The sequence below is a fragment of the Actinia tenebrosa genome, unplaced genomic scaffold (assembly GCF_029948245.1).
Source record: "Actinia tenebrosa isolate PJP-AT-01 unplaced genomic scaffold, QUT_ActTen_1.0 PGA_scaffold17__23_contigs__length_9995812, whole genome shotgun sequence".
Classification (NCBI taxonomy): Eukaryota; Metazoa; Cnidaria; class Anthozoa; order Actiniaria; family Actiniidae; genus Actinia; species Actinia tenebrosa.
In genome coordinates, this window is record NW_028292577.1 from 6,520,899 (window position 1) to 6,540,387 (window position 19,489).

Genomic DNA, 19,489 nt, shown 5'->3' on the forward strand with positions numbered 1-19,489 from the left:
GCAACATTATACCGCCAAACAGTTACCTTGAATCTTCTTCAGGTCGTTCAAAGTGGTTTTTTTTTTTTTTGTTTCATTAGAAACACCGACGCAGCTCACACTAGTTTTCAGCTAGTTATATCTGTTTTTTTTTTTTTGTGCGCGGTGTTTTTATGATCAATATGCTTTCTTTGCTGTGCATGTAATTTTCACCTAACGTACTTTCATACAACACTCTGAAAGTTTAAGGTAGTCAAACCAGGTATCCCAAAGTGGTAGATTTTTATTCAAGTCCGAGTGTCCGCAAGAGCTATCGTACCACCATCCAGACTTCATTATGCTTGCACAGTTGGTGTATTGATTTGAATCATTATCCCGATCAAATGTCGAAAACTCCCTTCCTTTGTTGTCTGACATTGCATTCCCTGCAGCCAAGCTCTGCTGAACGGTATCGAACTGATTACGATAGTTACCAGAATCGTCCGAGACAGTAAAATTGTAGTATTTCACAGTACCTTCGTTTTGGTCGCTTTTAAGATAGATAAAGAGTTGTCTAGGTGTTTTAGTAATACGGTGTATCGCTTTATTACCGAGCCAAAATTCTGAGCTAGTGTTACCAAAACCTTCTTCGTATGTGGTCCAGTTCGCATAGAAGTTCGCATTGAAGGGAGTTTTTCGCTGCTGTATCACTATCCATCCCCCACCATCTCTTGTCTGGTCACAAAGAACTCGAATAATCCCCTGACCATCCGGGTTGATGGGATAGACAGCGTTACTTGTTCCACCCATGTTTAATATTTCTTTGCAATCGCGGGCTGGAAATTAAATAGATAAGTTTAGCTAGTAAATACCACTACGGTGCGCGCGAGATGTTCAATTCGGATAAATTTGATAGTTTATTTCAGCCAATCAAAAACTCAAGTAAAGCAATAGAAACTTTTTTTAAACCAATCAGCGTGCGGCTAAAGGTTGTCGGCTTTGTATACTTTGACCTGGTTTTAAAATAACGGATACAGATTATCGTGTAATCGCATTTGTAATTTTTTTAAATCTTCATTTTTTTGAAAGATTTTAGCATATAACTACTAGTTATGAATATCAGAATAGGAATCATAAAATAAAAGTTCAAGATTAGACATAAAAAAACGGTTTGCGATCCACGATCCAATCAACTGAAGTCCAGTCCAGTCCAGCCATGCACAGTTCCTGTTTTTCCAAAATTAAAAAACCACTCAAAACTCAGAATTTAGAAGCATAAATCAAATGATAAAGGTTGGACATGGTTTTCCTGTACATTAAGCTTCTCCGTACCCTTTCAAAAGCTAAAAAATGACACCTTTTTTTCGATCCAAGATCCGCCAATCGATGTCTAGTTCAATCCCTCAGTCTCGTAACCTGACCTACTTGGCTTTATGGTTTTACTGTCCTGCCAATCATGCAAGGGGGCAAGGCTTTCCAGTTGAAGTATACGGCGAAATTGGGTGAGAATTTTTTTCTAAACGCATAATTTGCATGCATACGTACTGTCCATGCGCGCACTTCATTTTTAATTTGGTCAAGCGGCTACACCTCATATACTAACCATCTCTCATAATAAAATTCATATCTGATGGTAAAGTGTATTAGCTATCAACATATTCATATGCAAAAAAGGGCGCTATGTAAATAATAAGGCATAATATATTACCTTTGGAGTCGTCACAATACTTCCCAGTGTAGTAAGTTGAACACTCACATCTATCGAAGTAACCCTCTGTCGTTTCTTTGCACGTTCCTTCATTCTGACAAAGACCTTCGTAACAATTTATTTTTACCTACAAAATCATAGTGTAAAAAAAATCTTAGTTCCTACTAAAAGGTACAAGAATGGACTTGAATCAGATGGACGCAAGAAACAAGAATGAAACCGAAATGGATTGGATGAACGTATAGGGATATGTACACGAAATGGATTGGATTGACGCATAGGAATAAGAATGTACCCGAAACGGATTGGATGAACGTATAGGACTGGATGAATGTCTAAGAAATTTCATCCAATGTTCCTGCCCGCGCCTTACGAACCTGATTTGGCTGTAACTGCGGTTCTTCATAATACGAAAACCCCTCATCCACCACGAGGTCCGACGGATTTGAGCCCCCTGTACTGTTATTTAACTGGCATATGTACTTTCCATCGGAGTCAGCAGTGTTGCCATAGTTATATGATTGACACTTGTCATTCATAAGGCATGCATTACCACATCTAATGGCGCTTCCTACCAGAAGCTGATGAAACACGTAACCTTTGAGTGCATGACCTGTAAGGTAATAATGGGATGTTTAAGATGGGATGGTGTGTGCAGGGGTATAACTATCGAGCGCCATTCGTTCTTACAAGGGAAGGTACGTTTTTATAGGAGGGGGGAGGGGATTCGCAATTTACGTATTAATAAGGGTTGTAGCCCTCCCCCTTTCACTCAGTAAGAGATTCATGACCCTTCTATTAAGTCAGCAAGAACCTAGCTTTCGTCAAAATAAAAAAAATTCACCCTCCAAAAAAGTTCAAAAACAGTTTGATGACCCTCCCCTTTAGCCCCTCTCCCCATATAAAAACCTACCTTCCCGAATACACCAATGTTGTAGATGTATTTTGCACCCGCATTGATCAATCACACTTGTTCTTTTATTAAAGTAGAATATTATGGGTTTCAATCAGCTGATAAAAGTCTTTGAATCTTATTGCTCCAAATGATGGACAATCACTGATAGTCTATGACTGATCACCATGTGCTATCAGCCAAATAGAATTTTTGATTGAAGACGTGCGATATATATTTACAAGATGATTATTCCGCACGAGACACGGAAAATGACATTAAGCTGAATCGCAAGTTTTCAATAGAATTCTTTCTGGCTGACGGCACATGGTGGTCAGTCAGTGTTTGAAAACCATTTGAGTGAAACCCAGCAATATGGTTGTTGAATATCCTTGCTTACTGTCGCTGGTTCACACTGTATTCCAGGCAAACCCAGATAATGTCTTCACCTACCTGGCCGTGAAGGTACAAAGACACCATTCCTCAAATCTGGCTGCCTGGTCAACGCGATGCCATGAATAGGAAACACAAGGATACAGAAAATAAAAAGGTAAGAGGTTCTAGCTTCCATAACAGGCTTTTCATCACCACTGAAATAAGAAATATCGTTATATCTTTGGTTAATATTCTCACTTTGTGCTAAATTTTACCTCAATATTCATGTTGTTTTGCAGAGAGAGCGAGTTAAGCATTTCGTTTCTTTATTTAAAAAGTTTTCGTATATGAGGTGAGAAAATCACAGTACTCGGTATAGCATGCCAACTACATTGAAATGGCTTCATAATGATTTTGGTATTCTTGCATGGGATTTCAGAGCGTAAGGTACTGAGTCACTGCGCGTGAAAGGTTTGACGAGCTGTGACAGTTAGAATAGTGATTTTCGAAAGAAAAACTTGTAATACAGTAGCAGTTTGACATTTATTTGGCTTTACGATAACAATCCAATTAAATGTTGTTACTCGACTTGACACTGAATTGGCTTTTCCTACATGAAACTCGTAAACTAGTCTAAACTAATGGAGTAAATTAAGTATATGAAATATGAAGTGAACTTTTCAGCGTATAAATGTCATGAAGGTTAACATTTCTTTCCAATATGACCGCTAAGAATGATAAAATGCGTACTGCGCATGTGCGCACGCTGACAACACATGACGTAAATCGCGGTAAACATGACGACATGCCATAAGATGAACTCTATAGATTATGAACAGCTTCAGGAAATTGAAACCTCTTTATTAATTCAACTTTTAGGGTGCCGTTTGTTCGTTTATGACAAACATTGCTCAGTTTTCATTCTCAGAGTAATTCAATGATGGTTTTCTAAATAGAGAATAGCCCCCTTTCACAGTTCCCTGCGCTGTCTTGAAAGGTAGCCGTGCCTTTGCATCAAAGCGAGATGAACGGTGTGCTTGCAATGATGGAGACCTTTTAAACACCTTATTCACATGTCGCTATCATTGCAAGCTCACCGTTCATCTAGCTTTGATGCAAAGGCACGGTTACCTTGCAAGACAGTGCAGGGAACTGTGAAAGGGACTATTCATAAGTGACCAAATTTAGTACTTTGTTAATAAATAATTGTAGAGCAATTTGTGGAGTCAAAATTGAAATTAGATCTCGATCTCTCAATCAAATCTTCATTAAGGTATTACGTCATCGATCATTTGAAACTTGTTTTCGAAATCATTAGTGCCGCCTGTCCACAACCTCAGCAAAGCCATACATATATGTTTTTGAATTATATTTCAACAAGACTGCGATCTCGTTAACTTAGACTCAAAAGTGCGCGAAGATGATTTAAAGTTGTGCAATTCAAAATCAGCCAAAGCAGATCGTATATTTTTTGTTTTCGTTAGATTCCCTTGCGCGCAATACAAAACCGCAAAAGTTTTTTTTTTTTTCGATTCCTTTCAAACAAAATACGATAAACAAAGAAAATTTTCTTTTTCGTAATATTTTTTTCCAAACTTGTGTCAACGTATTGTCTTTGTGAACGGACAAAGCACATATTGCAGTTTCGGGAAGATTGTAAGTCTTGGGATAATTGGAGTATAAAAAAAATTAATTTTTCCTCGAAATAAAATAAACAAATAAAGGTTTCTTCGTTTCTCTCTTTGCACACCTTTGTCAATGGTGGTGACACTGAAAAAGCTTGTTTGTCTAAGGGTGAATAAGCGCTTCATCTTGAAACCACAAATCGGAAAATTAACCCAATAAAAGGGCAATCTTTTTGTACTGTAGTCTTATCACCATTCCTGGAAGTTTGTACTAGGTGCGCAAGTTAACTCTATGAGCGGTCATGTATGTTTAATTAAAAGAGGGATAGTTATTGAGTTAAAAAGATGTATTTTACTTCGTTAAAAAAACCCAGCTTTTTCATAGCAGGCGATCACAATTGATCTTTCGACTTGAACGCGTTAATACGGGGATATCCCATGAAGAAACGTTTCTTCCCACTCGCAATACCCAGCTGCAGGCTCTAAAGCCAAAAAGATACCTCTTAAAGCAGGACAGTACGGGACAGAATTGCGTAAGAAATCAAAATCACGAGCGAGAGTTTTATTTCTATGGAAACAATTTCAAAAACTTAGTTTGAATCCGTCGAATGTTGCGCTACTAGTACTGATATTAGTTATCGACCTTTAAAACTATTTAAAATCACAAATGTTTCTTACCTCGTGAAGATGAATCCCATACGGTATCCCGGACGGTTTGGTTTACTGTACGCTTTGATCAACCTTCACTTCAGCAGCGAATAATTACAATAATAAACGAGATAAATGAAACCGTGAAATAAACTTGCGCGAGCAAGAACCGTCGCGAAACACTAAGCCTAATTCCAAAATAACAATTTCATTTTACTGTCCTTGAAGTGCGTAATTAAAATTTGTCTGAAATCCAAACTCCAAGCACTTGATCACTTTATTAAAGAAATAAAAACAAATTAATTTAAAATTTCTGTCGCTGTTTTGAAAGTTTTAGTATGCATTTGATTTTTAGGAGATTTTCGACGGAAAAAAAACCCAGGATTTTCAGGGAGTTTTTGTTTTAATAGGTTAAATTACTCTGTACATATATATATGTTTGCCAGTATCGTGACAAAACTTTGTTCCTGTCGCATCTTTAGATGTTCGTACTGTGAACAGCTGTGTGCTCTTGTCTTGATTGACACTCGATAATTTGTGATGACTTTGTTATCGAATGTAGACGGAGGAAAATGAATGTTAGTCAGCTTGACATTATTCTTGTAATTACAAGATTCTGAGTCATTAACACGGACCAAATTAATGAAAAATTCGTTGAAAATATGTTGTTTTTAAGACTGTTTGCTTTGTTGTCTTTCTCATGTGGTTCGCATGGGACTGATCTAATGAAAGTGATACTCCACCACAGGTAGCCCAAGATAGGATTTTGAGCAATCCAAAGAACCATCCCCTGTCCCATAACCTTAAACTACTGAACATTAACAAGATAAGATAATCATAAAACCCGTTTATTTTGTTCAATTATCTTCAGGCAAGATTTCAAGATTTCTCCGATGAAAACTTGGCGCGGTATAGCCTTTTAATTTCGCCCTATTTTATAAAACGTAAATACAATATTTCAAAGCTTGGGCTGCCTGTAGACAGTGTGTTAAAACAAACAGGTTAATGTATTTATGCACTTAAGAAGTCAAATAATTTTTAACTGCTGGGCTTCGATTTTTTTTTCTATTTGAGCAACGCGTTGAGAGTCTCTTGTACCTTTTATAGGTTTTATTTTTCACTAATTTAGGGCCAGGGAACTCGGGAGAGGGGAGAGGAGATGACACGAGGGAAAACAAGAGAAGAGAAAAGAAGAGAAGAAGAGAAAAGAGAGGAATCTTTGAAATTTCGTATATTTCGTGTTTTTGTTGTTTATCTACCGATGATTGCTTGTATAGAGTTTTAGCCAGAATTTGGTTTAACAACATTGGTTCTAAACAGTTTATCAGTATTTTTACAATAACTGATAAATTTCTCGCGCGCTGATTGGTTATTTTTTAACAAAAATAAGAGGACAGACAGATAAAGTAGACGTCAACAAACGCGCGCTCTTTCCGTTGCTTGTTTTGACCGCTAAAAATGAGAAGTTTTTATCGTTTTTGTTATTGTAAAAGACAAATAGACATCAGTTTTTTATGTGTCTGTCCTCTTATTGACGATAAATTTCGTCATCACGTTGTCAAAGTAGTATATGTGGATCCACACTACTTTGACAATCTGATGACGCAATATCGTCAATAAGAGGACAGACACATAAAAAACTGATGTCTATTTGTTTAAGATACATAACAACATTGGTTCAAAACAGTTTATGTAGTTACGTAACAAAATTCATTCAAAACATTTATGTGTACAAAGTTATGTAACAAAATCAGCCTTAACTGAGCCTAATGAATGATAGAATCATTCAAGGCATAATGAAACATGAGTGTCGGGATACCAATTAATTAAAGGAAATGTCAATTATTGGAGGATGACATTTCAGCTTGACAATCAAACATTCATTAGCTCTGGCTCGCCATTAACCAATTAAACCTGTGATTCCTAATTTGTTTAAGTCTAAGGAAGAAAAACATCCGTTTTTGAGTTGATTAACAATTATCGGTGGTAAATGTTTACACTTTGCAGAGAATTTGTTCTGTAATTAACCCACAAGCGGAAGATCAGATGACATAACAGCGGACAACACGTTAGAATGTTTTATTTCTATACCATACTCCGTATTGCAAAGCATCAAAACAAATAAAAAAATGCAAATTCGAGAAATCGGAGTCTGGAAATCCAAGATGGCCGAATCTTTGTTTGCTTCCAGGAATTCAATCCCAGAATTCTGTTCCATACGACTAATACGTCACCAGTTCTCCTTAATTTCTTCTTCGGATAGGCAAAAATGGAAGCGACAAGTAGACAAAGACGAGAGTGCGCACTAGCTGGGCAGCAGTTACAAACAGAAATAAATTGAACTCATAAATCCAAAAAGAACAACATGCGTTGATCGTCTGCGAATGTTGTGAGGTAAGAAGGCTCCGATCTCTTTTTCTCGCAACAAACACAGACCAGGAAGTAAATATAGAAAATAAATATAAAAAAGGAACTAAATCGGAGTGTAACAAACAACTAGAATATGTGAAAATGCAAAATCTTTGAGGAATAAATATTTCAAATAATATCGGTTGAATATTTAATGCGTTGTTGAATATTATTTCCCTCATGTGTTAGAGATACCAAAAAAGTATTATTCCTTTAATTTATTAAAATGCATCAATACGACAATGTATTTCTGTTCAACAACGTTATACTGAGTTCATTTCTCAAAAACACGTATCTTAAAAACTAGTGTTAGAAGAACGGCTAACCTAATTGCTACTATGAAAATATTAAATAGGTTTATTTGATAAGGGAAAATATAAAGCTGTTTCAATGGAAATACTAGGGGAGTGTATATGATTATAATTAGGTTCATTTTATTAGCAATAGTCGGTTCTCACACACCACTGGGAGCTATTGTCCAGCTGACCGCCGCGAAAAAGCAAGTTATTACCACGGAGACATTAGGGCAGTACTTTTAATTAACAAACTCATGTTACTATGGAAACATTAGGAAGCTTTTTTTAGTTAGCAAACCCAGCTGTTATCATGGAAGCTCTTGGGCTACGCATATTGGCTAGCTCCAACTTATTTTGCTCGTTGCCCTGAGCTTCATTCTGTCTTCTCGGACACCACTTGCAGCACAAGATGACCTTCACTCCGTTCCTGAACTGTTGGCTCTGTATTCCGTACACAAAGGGGTTTATACTGCTGTTGAGAAGCACTAGGACCTCTGTTATAAGATACCCGTATGAGAATATCCCAGAAGGGGTGTAGTAATAGGATATGACATTAATGAGTAGGTTAGGCATCCAGCATAGTGCGTAAAGGATTGTTATTGTAATCAACATCTTTGTGACGCGTTTTCTTGCCTTGAAGCGCACTTGAGATGTAAATTGCTCGGGACCGACACGATTACCAGTCCCCCATAAACTGCGCGCAATACGACTATACAGGAATCCCATAACAGTGATTGGAAGAATCCCAATAAAAAACAACCATATAAAGTTATAAGCTTTGGCAATGTCGTCACTTGACCAGTTGCTTCGACAAAAATATCCCGTGGCAGCCACGTTTGTGTTGTATATACGAACAACAACCAGAGGAATGTTAAAACAGAACGCGAAAGTCCAACATGAAATAATAATCGCGTAAAACTGCTTTCTCGTGATCTGCGCTCTACTGCGCAACGGATATACTATTGCGTAATACCGCTCAAATACTAACGCCACTAATGTAAAAACCGACGCTACCGACCCCACCCAGGAGAATAACTTCCCGGTGATGAATTTACATAAATAATCCCCGGTAGTGCCGGATGGGTGTTCCCAGCCATAGAAGAAGGGCTGGTCGGCTGTCATGAAAAAAGCGACCATAATGTCCGATATAGCCAGGTTGACTAGCAAGTAGTTCATAGGTGTTCGTAATTGAGGTGTTCTGTACAGTACTATACAGACTAGCGTGTTACCGATCAGGTTAACTGGCACGATAATGGCTAGCTGGATTGAGCGAATTATTTCGATGGTCTTTGACTCGGAATCCATGACGTCGTTGTCAATCTATTGGTTGACAATTCAATATCTTTCTGTTTGATCAATGACTGATCACTCAGGGTGTCTTTTAGAGCTTTGATTTTTTTAATCGGACAAGTCTTAATTCAAGATCTTTCTGTTAGATTAATGAAGCGCACTGATTGCCGTTCACCCTGAGTGTCTTAGAGCTTTGATGTTTTCTGTCGGACAAGTCTTAGCGTATATAAATACCGGACGGGTTCATTTGTTGGTTATATTTGGAAACTTAGCTCACTGCTCTGCCAACCTCCAGTAGATCTGGCTTATTTTTCTTGGGTGACCTCGCTTAAAACTGCTTTAAAGGCTTGGCTTGCTGACGTACTGGTTATAACGTGTCGTTCAGCTATCTTCTTCTTTCACACGCAATCTTCCTTTGAAATCCTGAGTCCAACACAATTTTCACTAGCCCGGCTTTAAATCTCAGGTTCTTATCCTTGGTAAACTTTAGTAGTCTTTTCAAGGCGAATAACAGATAAGACCAGCGTTTTGTGTAAGAAAACTTGCCTTAAGTCTTCTTCGATCGATCCGTAACTTAGTGACCTTATTGTTTTCAGCAGTTTTATGAATTGTACGTGTTCATGCATTCGTTGCTTTCTCGTCAGTCTGCTTCTTGAACAGAATTTAATACGCCTAGCAGCTTCAATTTTTTTCTTTTGAATGACAATCCTGACAACGAACTGACGTTTTGAACGAATTCAAATTACAGTTTTTAAACTTCTGATGGGTAATTGTTTGTACAGGAGAATGCAATAATCACTCTAAACCAGATAAGGTTGAAATCTTCGATGCTAATGCGATATATGCCCTATTTTCCTGAACTTAAAAATTTGAATTCTCAATATTGATTCCATATGTTTATCCAAGAAATTCTCTAATCACAAACGTTTTTGAAAGCAGATCAGTTATGAAGATATTTTTCCGAACGTACCTCGGGTACGCCAGTCAGTGGCTGCTGAGGACGCTAGCAAGATAGAGCATCGATAACCTTATGCCAACTTTTTTCAGATCCCAGCTTCGTGTAGGGCGTCAATGTAGGGCGTATACCTGAGCTGAAACCTAAGCTTCTCTGTTGGAGTTCCTCTCGGTGAACCCAAACGGTTGAGACAGTTGACTATTGACTATTGAAAGTTTTCTGTTCCTTTGGCGAACTGAAAGATTTGACGGCAAAATGTCTTACTGTCAAACATCTGTCTCATCTGTTTTAAGGTTTCTGTAAAATAATTATAAGAAAAATGCAATTTGAGAACTTTTAGCGGGTGGGATTTCATTAATTCTTTATATGAATCGTTTTGGACATGAAGTATTGATGAGAAAACTAATAACAAGAATAATAGGACGTTTTTATAATGGCGTCATTTGACTCCCACTACTAAAATGCTTCGCGAATTTTCTTTCTTATTTAAATTTGTATTTCTTCATGAGAAGAGTAAGACAATTGGTATTAGTTAACTCAACAAAAGAAAGTGTGCTAGGTAGTCTGGTAGTAGAGGTCAACGACGCCATTATGCAAAACATCCTATCATGGAAACGTTAATTTTAAGCTAAAAATACACCGTTTTCATAATGGCTGAAAAATGCACGAAAACGAGGTCACCCAGTCATTAGTTCACAATACAAGATTTAAAAGTACATTAATGAGTTTATAAGAGAAAAGTATAGAAATTTAACTCCTGTTTTGACCTGTATTCGTGCTATCCACCTTTATTCTGAATGAGCAGCCTTGCTCAGCCTTGGAAGATGACTGGGTGACCTCGTTTTTGTGCGCTTGTCAGCCATTATGAGAAGGGTGTATGAAATAAGCTGTTATTAAGGATATAGACTGATTCAAAAATGACTTAGGACATAAATAAACTAATAGAACAGCAACCGAGACAACGACAAGCAGCTGTGGAAATATGTGCAGAATTTCAATGCGCTGTCTTCTAGTTTCAATTCTTTCAATTTTTCTGTCGTCATCTACCAAGGCAGAAGTCTGTCCCGATGCGACACAATAACACGTGCTTTCGACCATAATCCTTTTCGCAAGGCTTCAATAAAAATTGAAGATTAAAAATTCTTTCCTCGTGAGAAAAAATAAAAAAAGTAATCATTTTTTTCGTACTGTCCGTTACCCCTTTACATCCAAAAAATAGTTATAATTGCTCAAAATATAATCAGCATGGAGAACCAATTTATTATCAAACTGTCGGCAGCCGTTTTCAAATCAAAATGTCACATGATAGACAATGAAAATTCTCAAATCGAAATGAATGTCAAGCTAGGGAATTTTTATGAAAATATAGAAGCCATTATTCTTGTGATAAATTAGAACTCTGGCACCCTATTTTGATTCGATTCAAAATATGTTTCCTTAGAATTTTTATAATCATAACTGACAATATTGAAAATTAAATAGTTTAGCATATAAATTAAAACTGAATACTTATGTCTAGTTTTTATTTTAAGTTCACAACTGATTGAAATGTCTATTCATTTTTTTTCTTTCAGTCATTTGAAAAAAAAATTGGGTGTTTCTTTCATTTAATTTTAATTGTATTTTACATTCGTTAGCTAATAGTATATGTAATATATACAGTTCTCGTTAAATAACAGTTACGAAAATAGAAAAAAAAGATTTTTCAGTGTCTTTCTTTTCAAATTCTATTTTGAATGTTCAATAAAAAGTTGCTATGCCAACCAAATGGAGGAAAATTAATCATTTGTTTTCGAACAATCAAAACGTCAGAATTTCAGCTGCGTTATTTTCTTGATATATACTTTACTAATCTGCATCTTTAAATTGTAGAAAGAAATTGTATTGAATTTGACGTCTTAATAATTATGACTTCAAGTATTGTGTCGTTGTGAGTAGAGTTGCTTGTTGGTTCTCTTCTGTACTTCGAGGGTTTTTTCCCTGATTCTCTGGTTTTCCTCCTTCCACAAAAATGAACTTCTAAATTCCAAATGGAATTTCAATGGATGAAGAGCCACAATGCGGAAATGTGACTGCTATTCCTATTTCTTCATATATTTTTTTTATTTTATGTTGTTTGTGTATGGCACGCGAAAAATATTTTACACCCTGGCATATGTGTAGTTTTTTTTTATCAACCTTAGGAAGTTTTTTTTAATCTCTAGAGATTGACATTGATTTTTGGGCGGAATTTTTAAACCAAACTATTCCACAGTCGTTTTGAAATTCGAATTTAGTTCCGAGCCTCAATACGATATTATATATCGCTTTTTTATTCTTTGACTTAAAATATAATTGATTCCATAAAAATTATATGATGAATAGGAAAAAAGACAAGAGATATTGACTTATGATTTACATTCGTTTTTATGGGTGAATATAATTTTAGCTACATATTTAAGAGGTTTTATTTTAAACCTAGCTAGATTAACAAACTTGTAGTTCTTCGCGATACCAGTAAGATCAAGGGTGATACAATTTAAAGAATAGAAAATGCTTAAAGAAGTCAAAGAAATTAGCTGATAGTAATTGTTTTCGGTAGAGATCGCTTCGGCCGTGATAAATAAAAGTAATCCGTTACTAAGCTTGAACAAATCGAGTCTGTTAGAATTGATTAAAACTTCGATAAGCAAAAACCACACGAGAAAAAGTATTATCCTTTTATAAAGTAGGCGCTAAAAATTCAAAATTATAGTCTAAAAGTTAAGAACATTGCAACAAGAACGAAATTAACTTCTCAATAACCGCAATAATTCAAGCACGCATATGGAATGTTGATTTTAATGTGGCACACTCTTGCTTGGCTCCCAAAAAAACGCCGCCAAATTTGGGCGGTCAAAACATGCGATAATTATCAAGTTTCGCAATTATTTTTCGATTTGTACTTACTCAGTTTATAGTTGCTTTAATCTTGATTGTTTTTGGACTGGTTTGATGATGGTTTTAGAGAAAAGAATATTCGTAATTTTTAGCGCGGGAAGAATAAGTAAAATCCACCTGGAAAGCTGGAGTTTACAATGCGATTTTTGCGTTTGTGTACAGAGAGAACCTGCCAAATTTCATCAGTGGCCCTAAAGTTAACAAAGGTTTTTGTTTTTGTCAATCAAATAGGAAACCAATTAAAAGCGTAGACTCTTTCAAAAAATTAGATCTGAATATATTGGACGTTTTAAGGCTGTGGTTATAATGTATGGAAGAGGGGGAGGGAGAGGGCAGGTGAAATCTTAAAATGATAAAGACCCCCCTAGAAGTCCCCCTAAAAATTGCTAACCCTCCGGGAAATCTCTTATAGCTTCTTGTTACAGCATTCACCACAATTCTCTGATAAAAAATTTCGAACCCCCACCATTTTGATACCGGTAAAACCGACCCCCTAATTTCACCTGCACACATCCCCCCCCCCTCTGCCATACATTATGAACGCAGTCTAATGTAAATGTGGTCAAAAATTTCTTGCGTGGGACTATAGTCTTGAAAGAAAGTGACGGCTTTGTTGTTTCGAGTGGATAGCAAAACTTCATGATTAGAACTATTTTAAAAGTTGTGCCGCATTTCCTTTTCCAACTCTTCACAAAAACCAATAAAATATAAGCGAAAAATGCTATCAATGATTTAATCTCCACCTGAAACATTTCAAACTTTGGTCAACAAATCCTGACATGAAGTAAAAAGAGTGAAAAATCTTTATAGAACTTCTTTTCACAAATGCCATTATAAGTCCGTGGGATTTCAAAATATCAGTATTATCATTTCAGTATTATTATTTCCTTTATTAGTATTATTATTATTATTATTAATATCAGTATTATTATTTCCATTATAAATTTATCTACAGTCTCACTTACGCACCTTTTCCGCCATTCCCCTGTCGCTTGTCATGATCATGATCACCACCATTATTATCATCATCATCATTATCATCATCATCAACAACATCGTTATTATCATCATCATTATCATTCATCATTCAGTCATCATCAACATCGTTATTTCTATCATCATCATCATTATCATCATTATTGTCATCATCAACATCGTTATCGTATCATTATCTTCATCATCATCAGCAGCAGCGTTATTAACTTTATCATCATCATCATTATCATTATTATTGTCATCATCAGCATCGTTATCATAGAGTGACCACAGTAAATCCGTGAAACACTAATTACTAAATAGTACAGAATAGTGCTAGTTAAACAATAGAAAACAATAAAATTTGCATAAAATTGTGCTATTTAGTATTACTCAAGTTTCACGGATTTATTGTGGTCACTCTATCATCATCTACTGCTTTATAAAAAAATAAGACTGTATTACTGAGGCCTAAATTTGCCGCTGACACCAAAATGGCGGCTGCCGATCGTAAAGAAATTCCTACTATAGAGCGTTTTCACGTGACGTCACAGCGGCCATTATGGGGTGCCAAAAAAATCTATTTTCTATCCTCCGGGAATTGAACAAACTCTAGTTTTATGCAAATACTGTGCAGAAAGTTTCTATCGTTTATGGCTGCCTTCTCACGTGAGTGAAAACGCTCTATGGCAAAGAAAAAGCTATAAACATACACTTATAAAAACGTAGGTCCAGCGACTGTTACGAATGAATTGTCATTTTCCTTGCCATGCATAACCTGCTCTATCTAATGAGACCTAAAAAGGCAAAAGAGGGATTGGTGTTTACTTTTTTTTAAAAAATATGCCAACTGTTTAGACGCAAGGGTTAATGAATAAATAAAATTATGTGTGATGTGTAAATAATGTTGGTCAGCTGTTAGTTCATCACGTCTGACTGTCTGTTTATTTGCTTATCTGTTCGTTCCTTTAGTTTTATCCTTCAATCAGCCTTCTCGTACGTCCAACTCTTTGTCAGTTTATCATCCTTCTGTTTATTAGTACGTACATCGTTTACATTTTGCCAGCCATCTTGTCTATATCAGTCTTTCTGTCTGCTTGTCTGTCTATCTCCCTGGAGGAGGATCTTTCCTCCTGTTTCACGATGTTGTTATTGTAATTGGTCATAGTTTAAATAAAAAGAATACCTTCTGATATTAAAGAAATAATTGCTAAACAAGCAATCTCTTATTTTTCATATTTTGTCTTTATACTGTCAGACTTCGTAATAAATTAAGCAAAGAACTACATGGAATGAGAAGGAACTTCTGCTGCCTCACTGGACCATTTGAAATGTAATACTGAATACGTTTGCAAGTGATCTTAACATGGTGAGTTTACATTATTTGTTGGTGCATTCTTTGCCTTTCCTATATCTATGATAATGGGATCCCTGTGGTAATAATCAGAAGAGAGAGATTAAGGCGAGTCTTAACTCACCTGCTAGCTTTTAGTCTCTTGACAAACGTCACCACAGGGAGCCCAATAAGGTATAGAGAGAACTGTTTTGAATACTGATCATAACAATAAAAAATAAAAATCTGGAAATTCAGAAGAAGGGAGATGGAACTCTACTGTTAGTGAGAGGTTTTTCTCTTCATAATGTTCTTGAGAAAAAAATCTAAGAAAAGAGGGAAGGCTGAGGCGAGGCGGGAAAGTGACGCGCTCTGTCTCTCCTTCAATTTTTCTCCTTTTATCAAAAAGACAGGGGAAAAAAGTGTTTAAATATACCCAATGACTTGTCAGCAAAAATTTAAGTCAAAGAGAACCATAATCTTGCACTCTAAGTTACCAAGAAGAACCTACTATGGCACGGATCGATTTGACTAGCTAAAAAAAGAAAAATATTGATACCATGCCTACTGGATTACTCTTGTAATCTTTTACAAGATTTATGGCGCGAATTATCCAATAATCTCATCGATTATTTTACCATATACCATGAGGTAATTCCACTGAGGTCCTCGACACTGCACTGCTGCCTGGCAATAATATTATTAAGTACATCATTTGAACCTAGTGCGCTTACCGAGTTTCAAGAGTGTGCGCGTGACCTGTCTAAATGTTTTGAAGATTTGACGTTAACTCTATGAACAGCGATCTCGTGAGACGTGATTGGTAGGATGTAGGCTGTTATAATTGACGAAAGTTGTGCAATACGACTGGAATCTTTTTCTATTTTATCTTGAGATGATTTAAATTGAGATGTCGTTAAGATTACTCGCATATATTTTTGGCGCAACCTCGATGCAGGATCTAGACACTTTTTTAGACCAAATTTTTTAAAAATCCATGGCCGCCAGTAAGGATAATCTGAATATATTAAGTAAAAGCTTCGATCTCGCGAAAACATCGTATGAACCTATTATTTGATATTTTAAACATAATGGTATTTGATTTCATATGTTTCCCGCCTACTTTCAAGAATATTTGGCGTCTAAGCCTTCGACTTTGAGTTTTGATCAGGGCTTCGTTTGTTTATTTCTGTATACCAAACCAATGCTGAATATGTGTAGGTTTGGTGTGTGAGTGAGTGAGTGGGTGGGTGAGTGGGTTGGAATGGTATGGTATGAGTTTGGAGTGGTAGTTAAGTGGATGGTGAATGGGCACTAGTGTAAAGGATGAGATGGTGTACAAATTATATCAATATAGTTTTAGCTCATGCTTTTACCTCATCCACATGCTATAGCTCTATGTTTTATAGATCCAAGTTTTTGGGCTCGATAAATCGCATTTAATTGCACAAAAAAGGCCCTTCCTCTCTTGCCATTACCTTCAGTGGTAAATTCTGTTTTTCCTATTACGCATACGATATATCAATAAAGTTAAAAGAACGATTCAAAGAATGATTTCATAGATAGTGTTCCCTATTTCAGACAACCCGTCATTTCCTTGAGTATCTTATTTAACATTTGCGCATGAGAAAATACGTGAATATGGATACAAATTGTTTCTTCAAAGGCTATAACTTACGTACCGAACTCACAGATAAGCTCAATTGTGAACAAATTAGTTATTCGTACTCAAAGATGTTTTACAGCAGTGCACGTGTTTGGCTTGGAAAACAACAGCCTATTTTTGGAGTTAAAATTCCGTTCCGAAATTGAACTCTAGTAAGGAAAACCCTGATTATAAGAATGATGCCTTTCTATTTTCTCGCTTTTATCTTTTCTATTTTCACCTTTTTCCGCTGGAATTGTTTTTTACTCATTAGGCAAGCAGCCAATATGTTTTTTTCTTTAGTTCCTCTCACAACTAATGGCCTTTTACCTTAATCGTATTTGCTCTTAAACCGCAGCCTTCTTTCTAAGTGTATCACCATGTTATCAAACGATAATTATGCTTCCAGACTGCCAACTGATGACAGATTCCTTAAAATAGCTTGGGCGCAGTGAACGCCCGTAGCGAACAGTCGGAAAACAGCACTTCAAAATATAAAAATGTAATATAATGTGAAGTGTTCTGGATAAAGTTGATCTAATTTTAGTCTAGTGTTATTATATCATGAGTAGTTTTAAAACCCGAGCGTGAAATTGCTACGATATCGATAAAATATGTTTAGCGTACAGTAAAAAAAGTGTGGGTGGATGGGTGGATGGATGGATGGATGGATGGATGGATGGATGGATGGCTGAGTGGGTGGGTGGTAGAGTGGAATGATGGATGGATGGATGGATGGATGGACTGGATGGACGGATGGACGGATGGACGGATGGACGGATGGACGGATGGACGGATGGACGGATGGACGGATGGACGGATGGATGGATGGATGGATGGATGGATGGATGGATGGATGGATGGATGGACGGATGGATGGATGGATGGCTGGGTGGGTGGGTGGTAGAGTGGAATGATGGACGGATGGATGGATGGACGGATGGATGGATGGATGGATGGATGGATGGATGATGGATGACTGGGTGGGTGGGTGGTAGAGTGGAATGATGGACGGATGGATGGATGGATGGATGGATGGATGGATGGATGGATGGATGGATGGATGGACGGATGGATGGATGGATGGATAACTAGAAACCGCATCATGAATGATTAAATCAAAGGATAACAATAACCCCCTAAAATGGTTCTAAAAAACGTCTTCCACTAGGGAAACGACTATATGTGGTCATTATTAACCAACTATTGTCATTATTGCTGTTTTATCTTTTTTCCACCGTATCAAAACGATTATTTATTTTCTATAACATCAGCTGGTTATATCAGTACCTTCAGAACTGAGTTTGACGACACTTGTTCTATTCTCATGGAAATCAGCACAATTAAGCAATTTTTCGTATTAACAAAAACTTTTTACGATAATGATAATAAAATGCTTCAAGTAAAAGGCTCATTACAGGTCTATCTTTTCTCGCTGCCGGAATAATTAAATACCTGAATATTTTCTTGAATTTTTTAAACCAAAAATTTGAAGAGTATTTTTATATACTGAATATCAAATTGTGTCCATACACCATGAATAATGTTTAGAAAGCAGTGAGTTTTTCCCACTTTTTTATTTCGTTAGACAAGATGTTCTGCTCGTTATATAACCGTCAAAAAGTATCATGAGGAAGGAAGGGAGTCGATTTTGATATGTTAATCTTTATGACGGAGAAAACGCCGTTAAAAGAAAATTGATAGGATAGACTGGTCACATAGCCCAGCAAAATAACGAGGGAAAGATTGATATCTTGACAACAGATGGATAACAAAGAGAAGCCAAATGAGTGTTAAGGACAACTATGTTTCTGGCTCGTTAATTGAGAAGGAAGCCATTTGAATGTTTGTGGTTTCCCTTTTTCGGATTGATTAAGAGAAGATGTCTGTAAAAACCAGACAATCGTGACAAAGCTCAAAATATAGATTTTGCTCATATTTTAACCATAGATAGACCATAACATGAAACAAATCATGAGGTATTTTGTTTGAAAAAAAATTGCATTTTTTACGAGAAAATCGCGAAAAATGAAATTTCGTCAAATCGCTGCTTTGAGACGGTCAGATTTTAAGTCAACTTTGGTGGCCTCGTGTGGCAAACTTAAATACTCTTATGACTTCAAACCTTCTTAAAATTGTTAATTGACATCTTAAGTTTAGTCCAAAGGCTTTATAAAAATTTCTAGCTACTTTTTGATATTATTTTAAATTTATTTTAAAGTTATACTTTACGCCTTATGAAAAATAGTGTAAAAACAAAAAAATATTTTACTATGTGCTACCCAAAATTATTCAATAATATTTCGTATACTTAAAGTCAAGATATTAAATATATGACTATGAAAAAAACCGCTTGGGTAAATGTGATGGAGCGAAGTTATGGAGCTTCGAACTTTCGCAAAATCGTGCTTCGGTCTAAGGTCTACGGTCGCCTAAGATCTGTCAAATCGTCAAATCGTCA

At 36.3% G+C, this 19,489-nt stretch overlaps 3 protein-coding genes across 4 annotated transcripts in view; 1 reads left to right on the top strand and 2 right to left on the bottom strand.

Moving 5' to 3' along the window:
* Window positions 1-115: 115 nt before the first annotated feature.
* On the bottom strand, window positions 116-5,401 carry LOC116292733 (ficolin-2). The gene is made up of 5 exons (XM_031700087.2): window positions 5,237-5,401; window positions 3,012-3,148; window positions 2,044-2,279; window positions 1,667-1,793; window positions 116-794 (listed from the first exon to the last, which is right to left on the bottom strand). Exons 1-5 carry the CDS (start codon window positions 5,254-5,256, stop codon window positions 193-195), a joined length of 1,122 nt encoding a protein of 373 aa, XP_031555947.1. The 5' UTR covers window positions 5,257-5,401; the 3' UTR covers window positions 116-192.
* LOC116286214 (tachykinin-like peptides receptor 86C) overlaps window positions 2,993-19,489 on the top strand; it is a 67,863-nt gene continuing 51,366 nt past the window's right edge. The window contains exons 1-2 of one of the 2 annotated variants that reach the window (XM_089031858.1): window positions 2,993-3,108; window positions 15,309-15,419. The gene's annotated coding sequence lies outside the window, so the exon portion shown is untranslated. Of the gene's footprint in view, window positions 3,109-7,310; window positions 7,601-15,308; window positions 15,420-19,489 lie in introns of those variants that run through there. The other variant, XM_089031859.1, reaches the window with a different exon arrangement.
* LOC116292743 (neuropeptide FF receptor 2-like) lies at window positions 8,028-13,211 on the bottom strand. Its single transcript, XM_031700098.1, has 2 exons — window positions 13,085-13,211; window positions 8,028-10,453 (listed from the first exon to the last, which is right to left on the bottom strand). The coding sequence occupies exon 2, from the start codon at window positions 9,214-9,216 to the stop codon at window positions 8,197-8,199; it is 1,020 nt and encodes a 339-aa protein (XP_031555958.1). The 5' UTR covers window positions 9,217-10,453; window positions 13,085-13,211; the 3' UTR covers window positions 8,028-8,196.

What these genes read in the sequence shown, in the direction of transcription:
- LOC116292733 (XM_031700087.2), bottom strand. Translation starts at nt 5,256, where the DNA reads ATGGGATTCATCTTCACGAG. An exon ending in CTTTGTACCTTCACGGCCAG is followed by an intron (nt 2,280 to 3,011) that starts GTAGGTGAAGAC and finishes ATTACCTTACAG; the next exon opens with GTCATGCACTCAAAGGTTAC. An exon ending in GTATTGTGACGACTCCAAAG is followed by an intron (nt 795 to 1,666) that starts GTAATATATTAT and finishes TTTAATTTCCAG; the next exon opens with CCCGCGATTGCAAAGAAATA.
- LOC116292743 (XM_031700098.1), bottom strand. Translation starts at nt 9,216, where the DNA reads ATGGATTCCGAGTCAAAGACCATCGAAATAATTCGCTCAATCCAGCTA.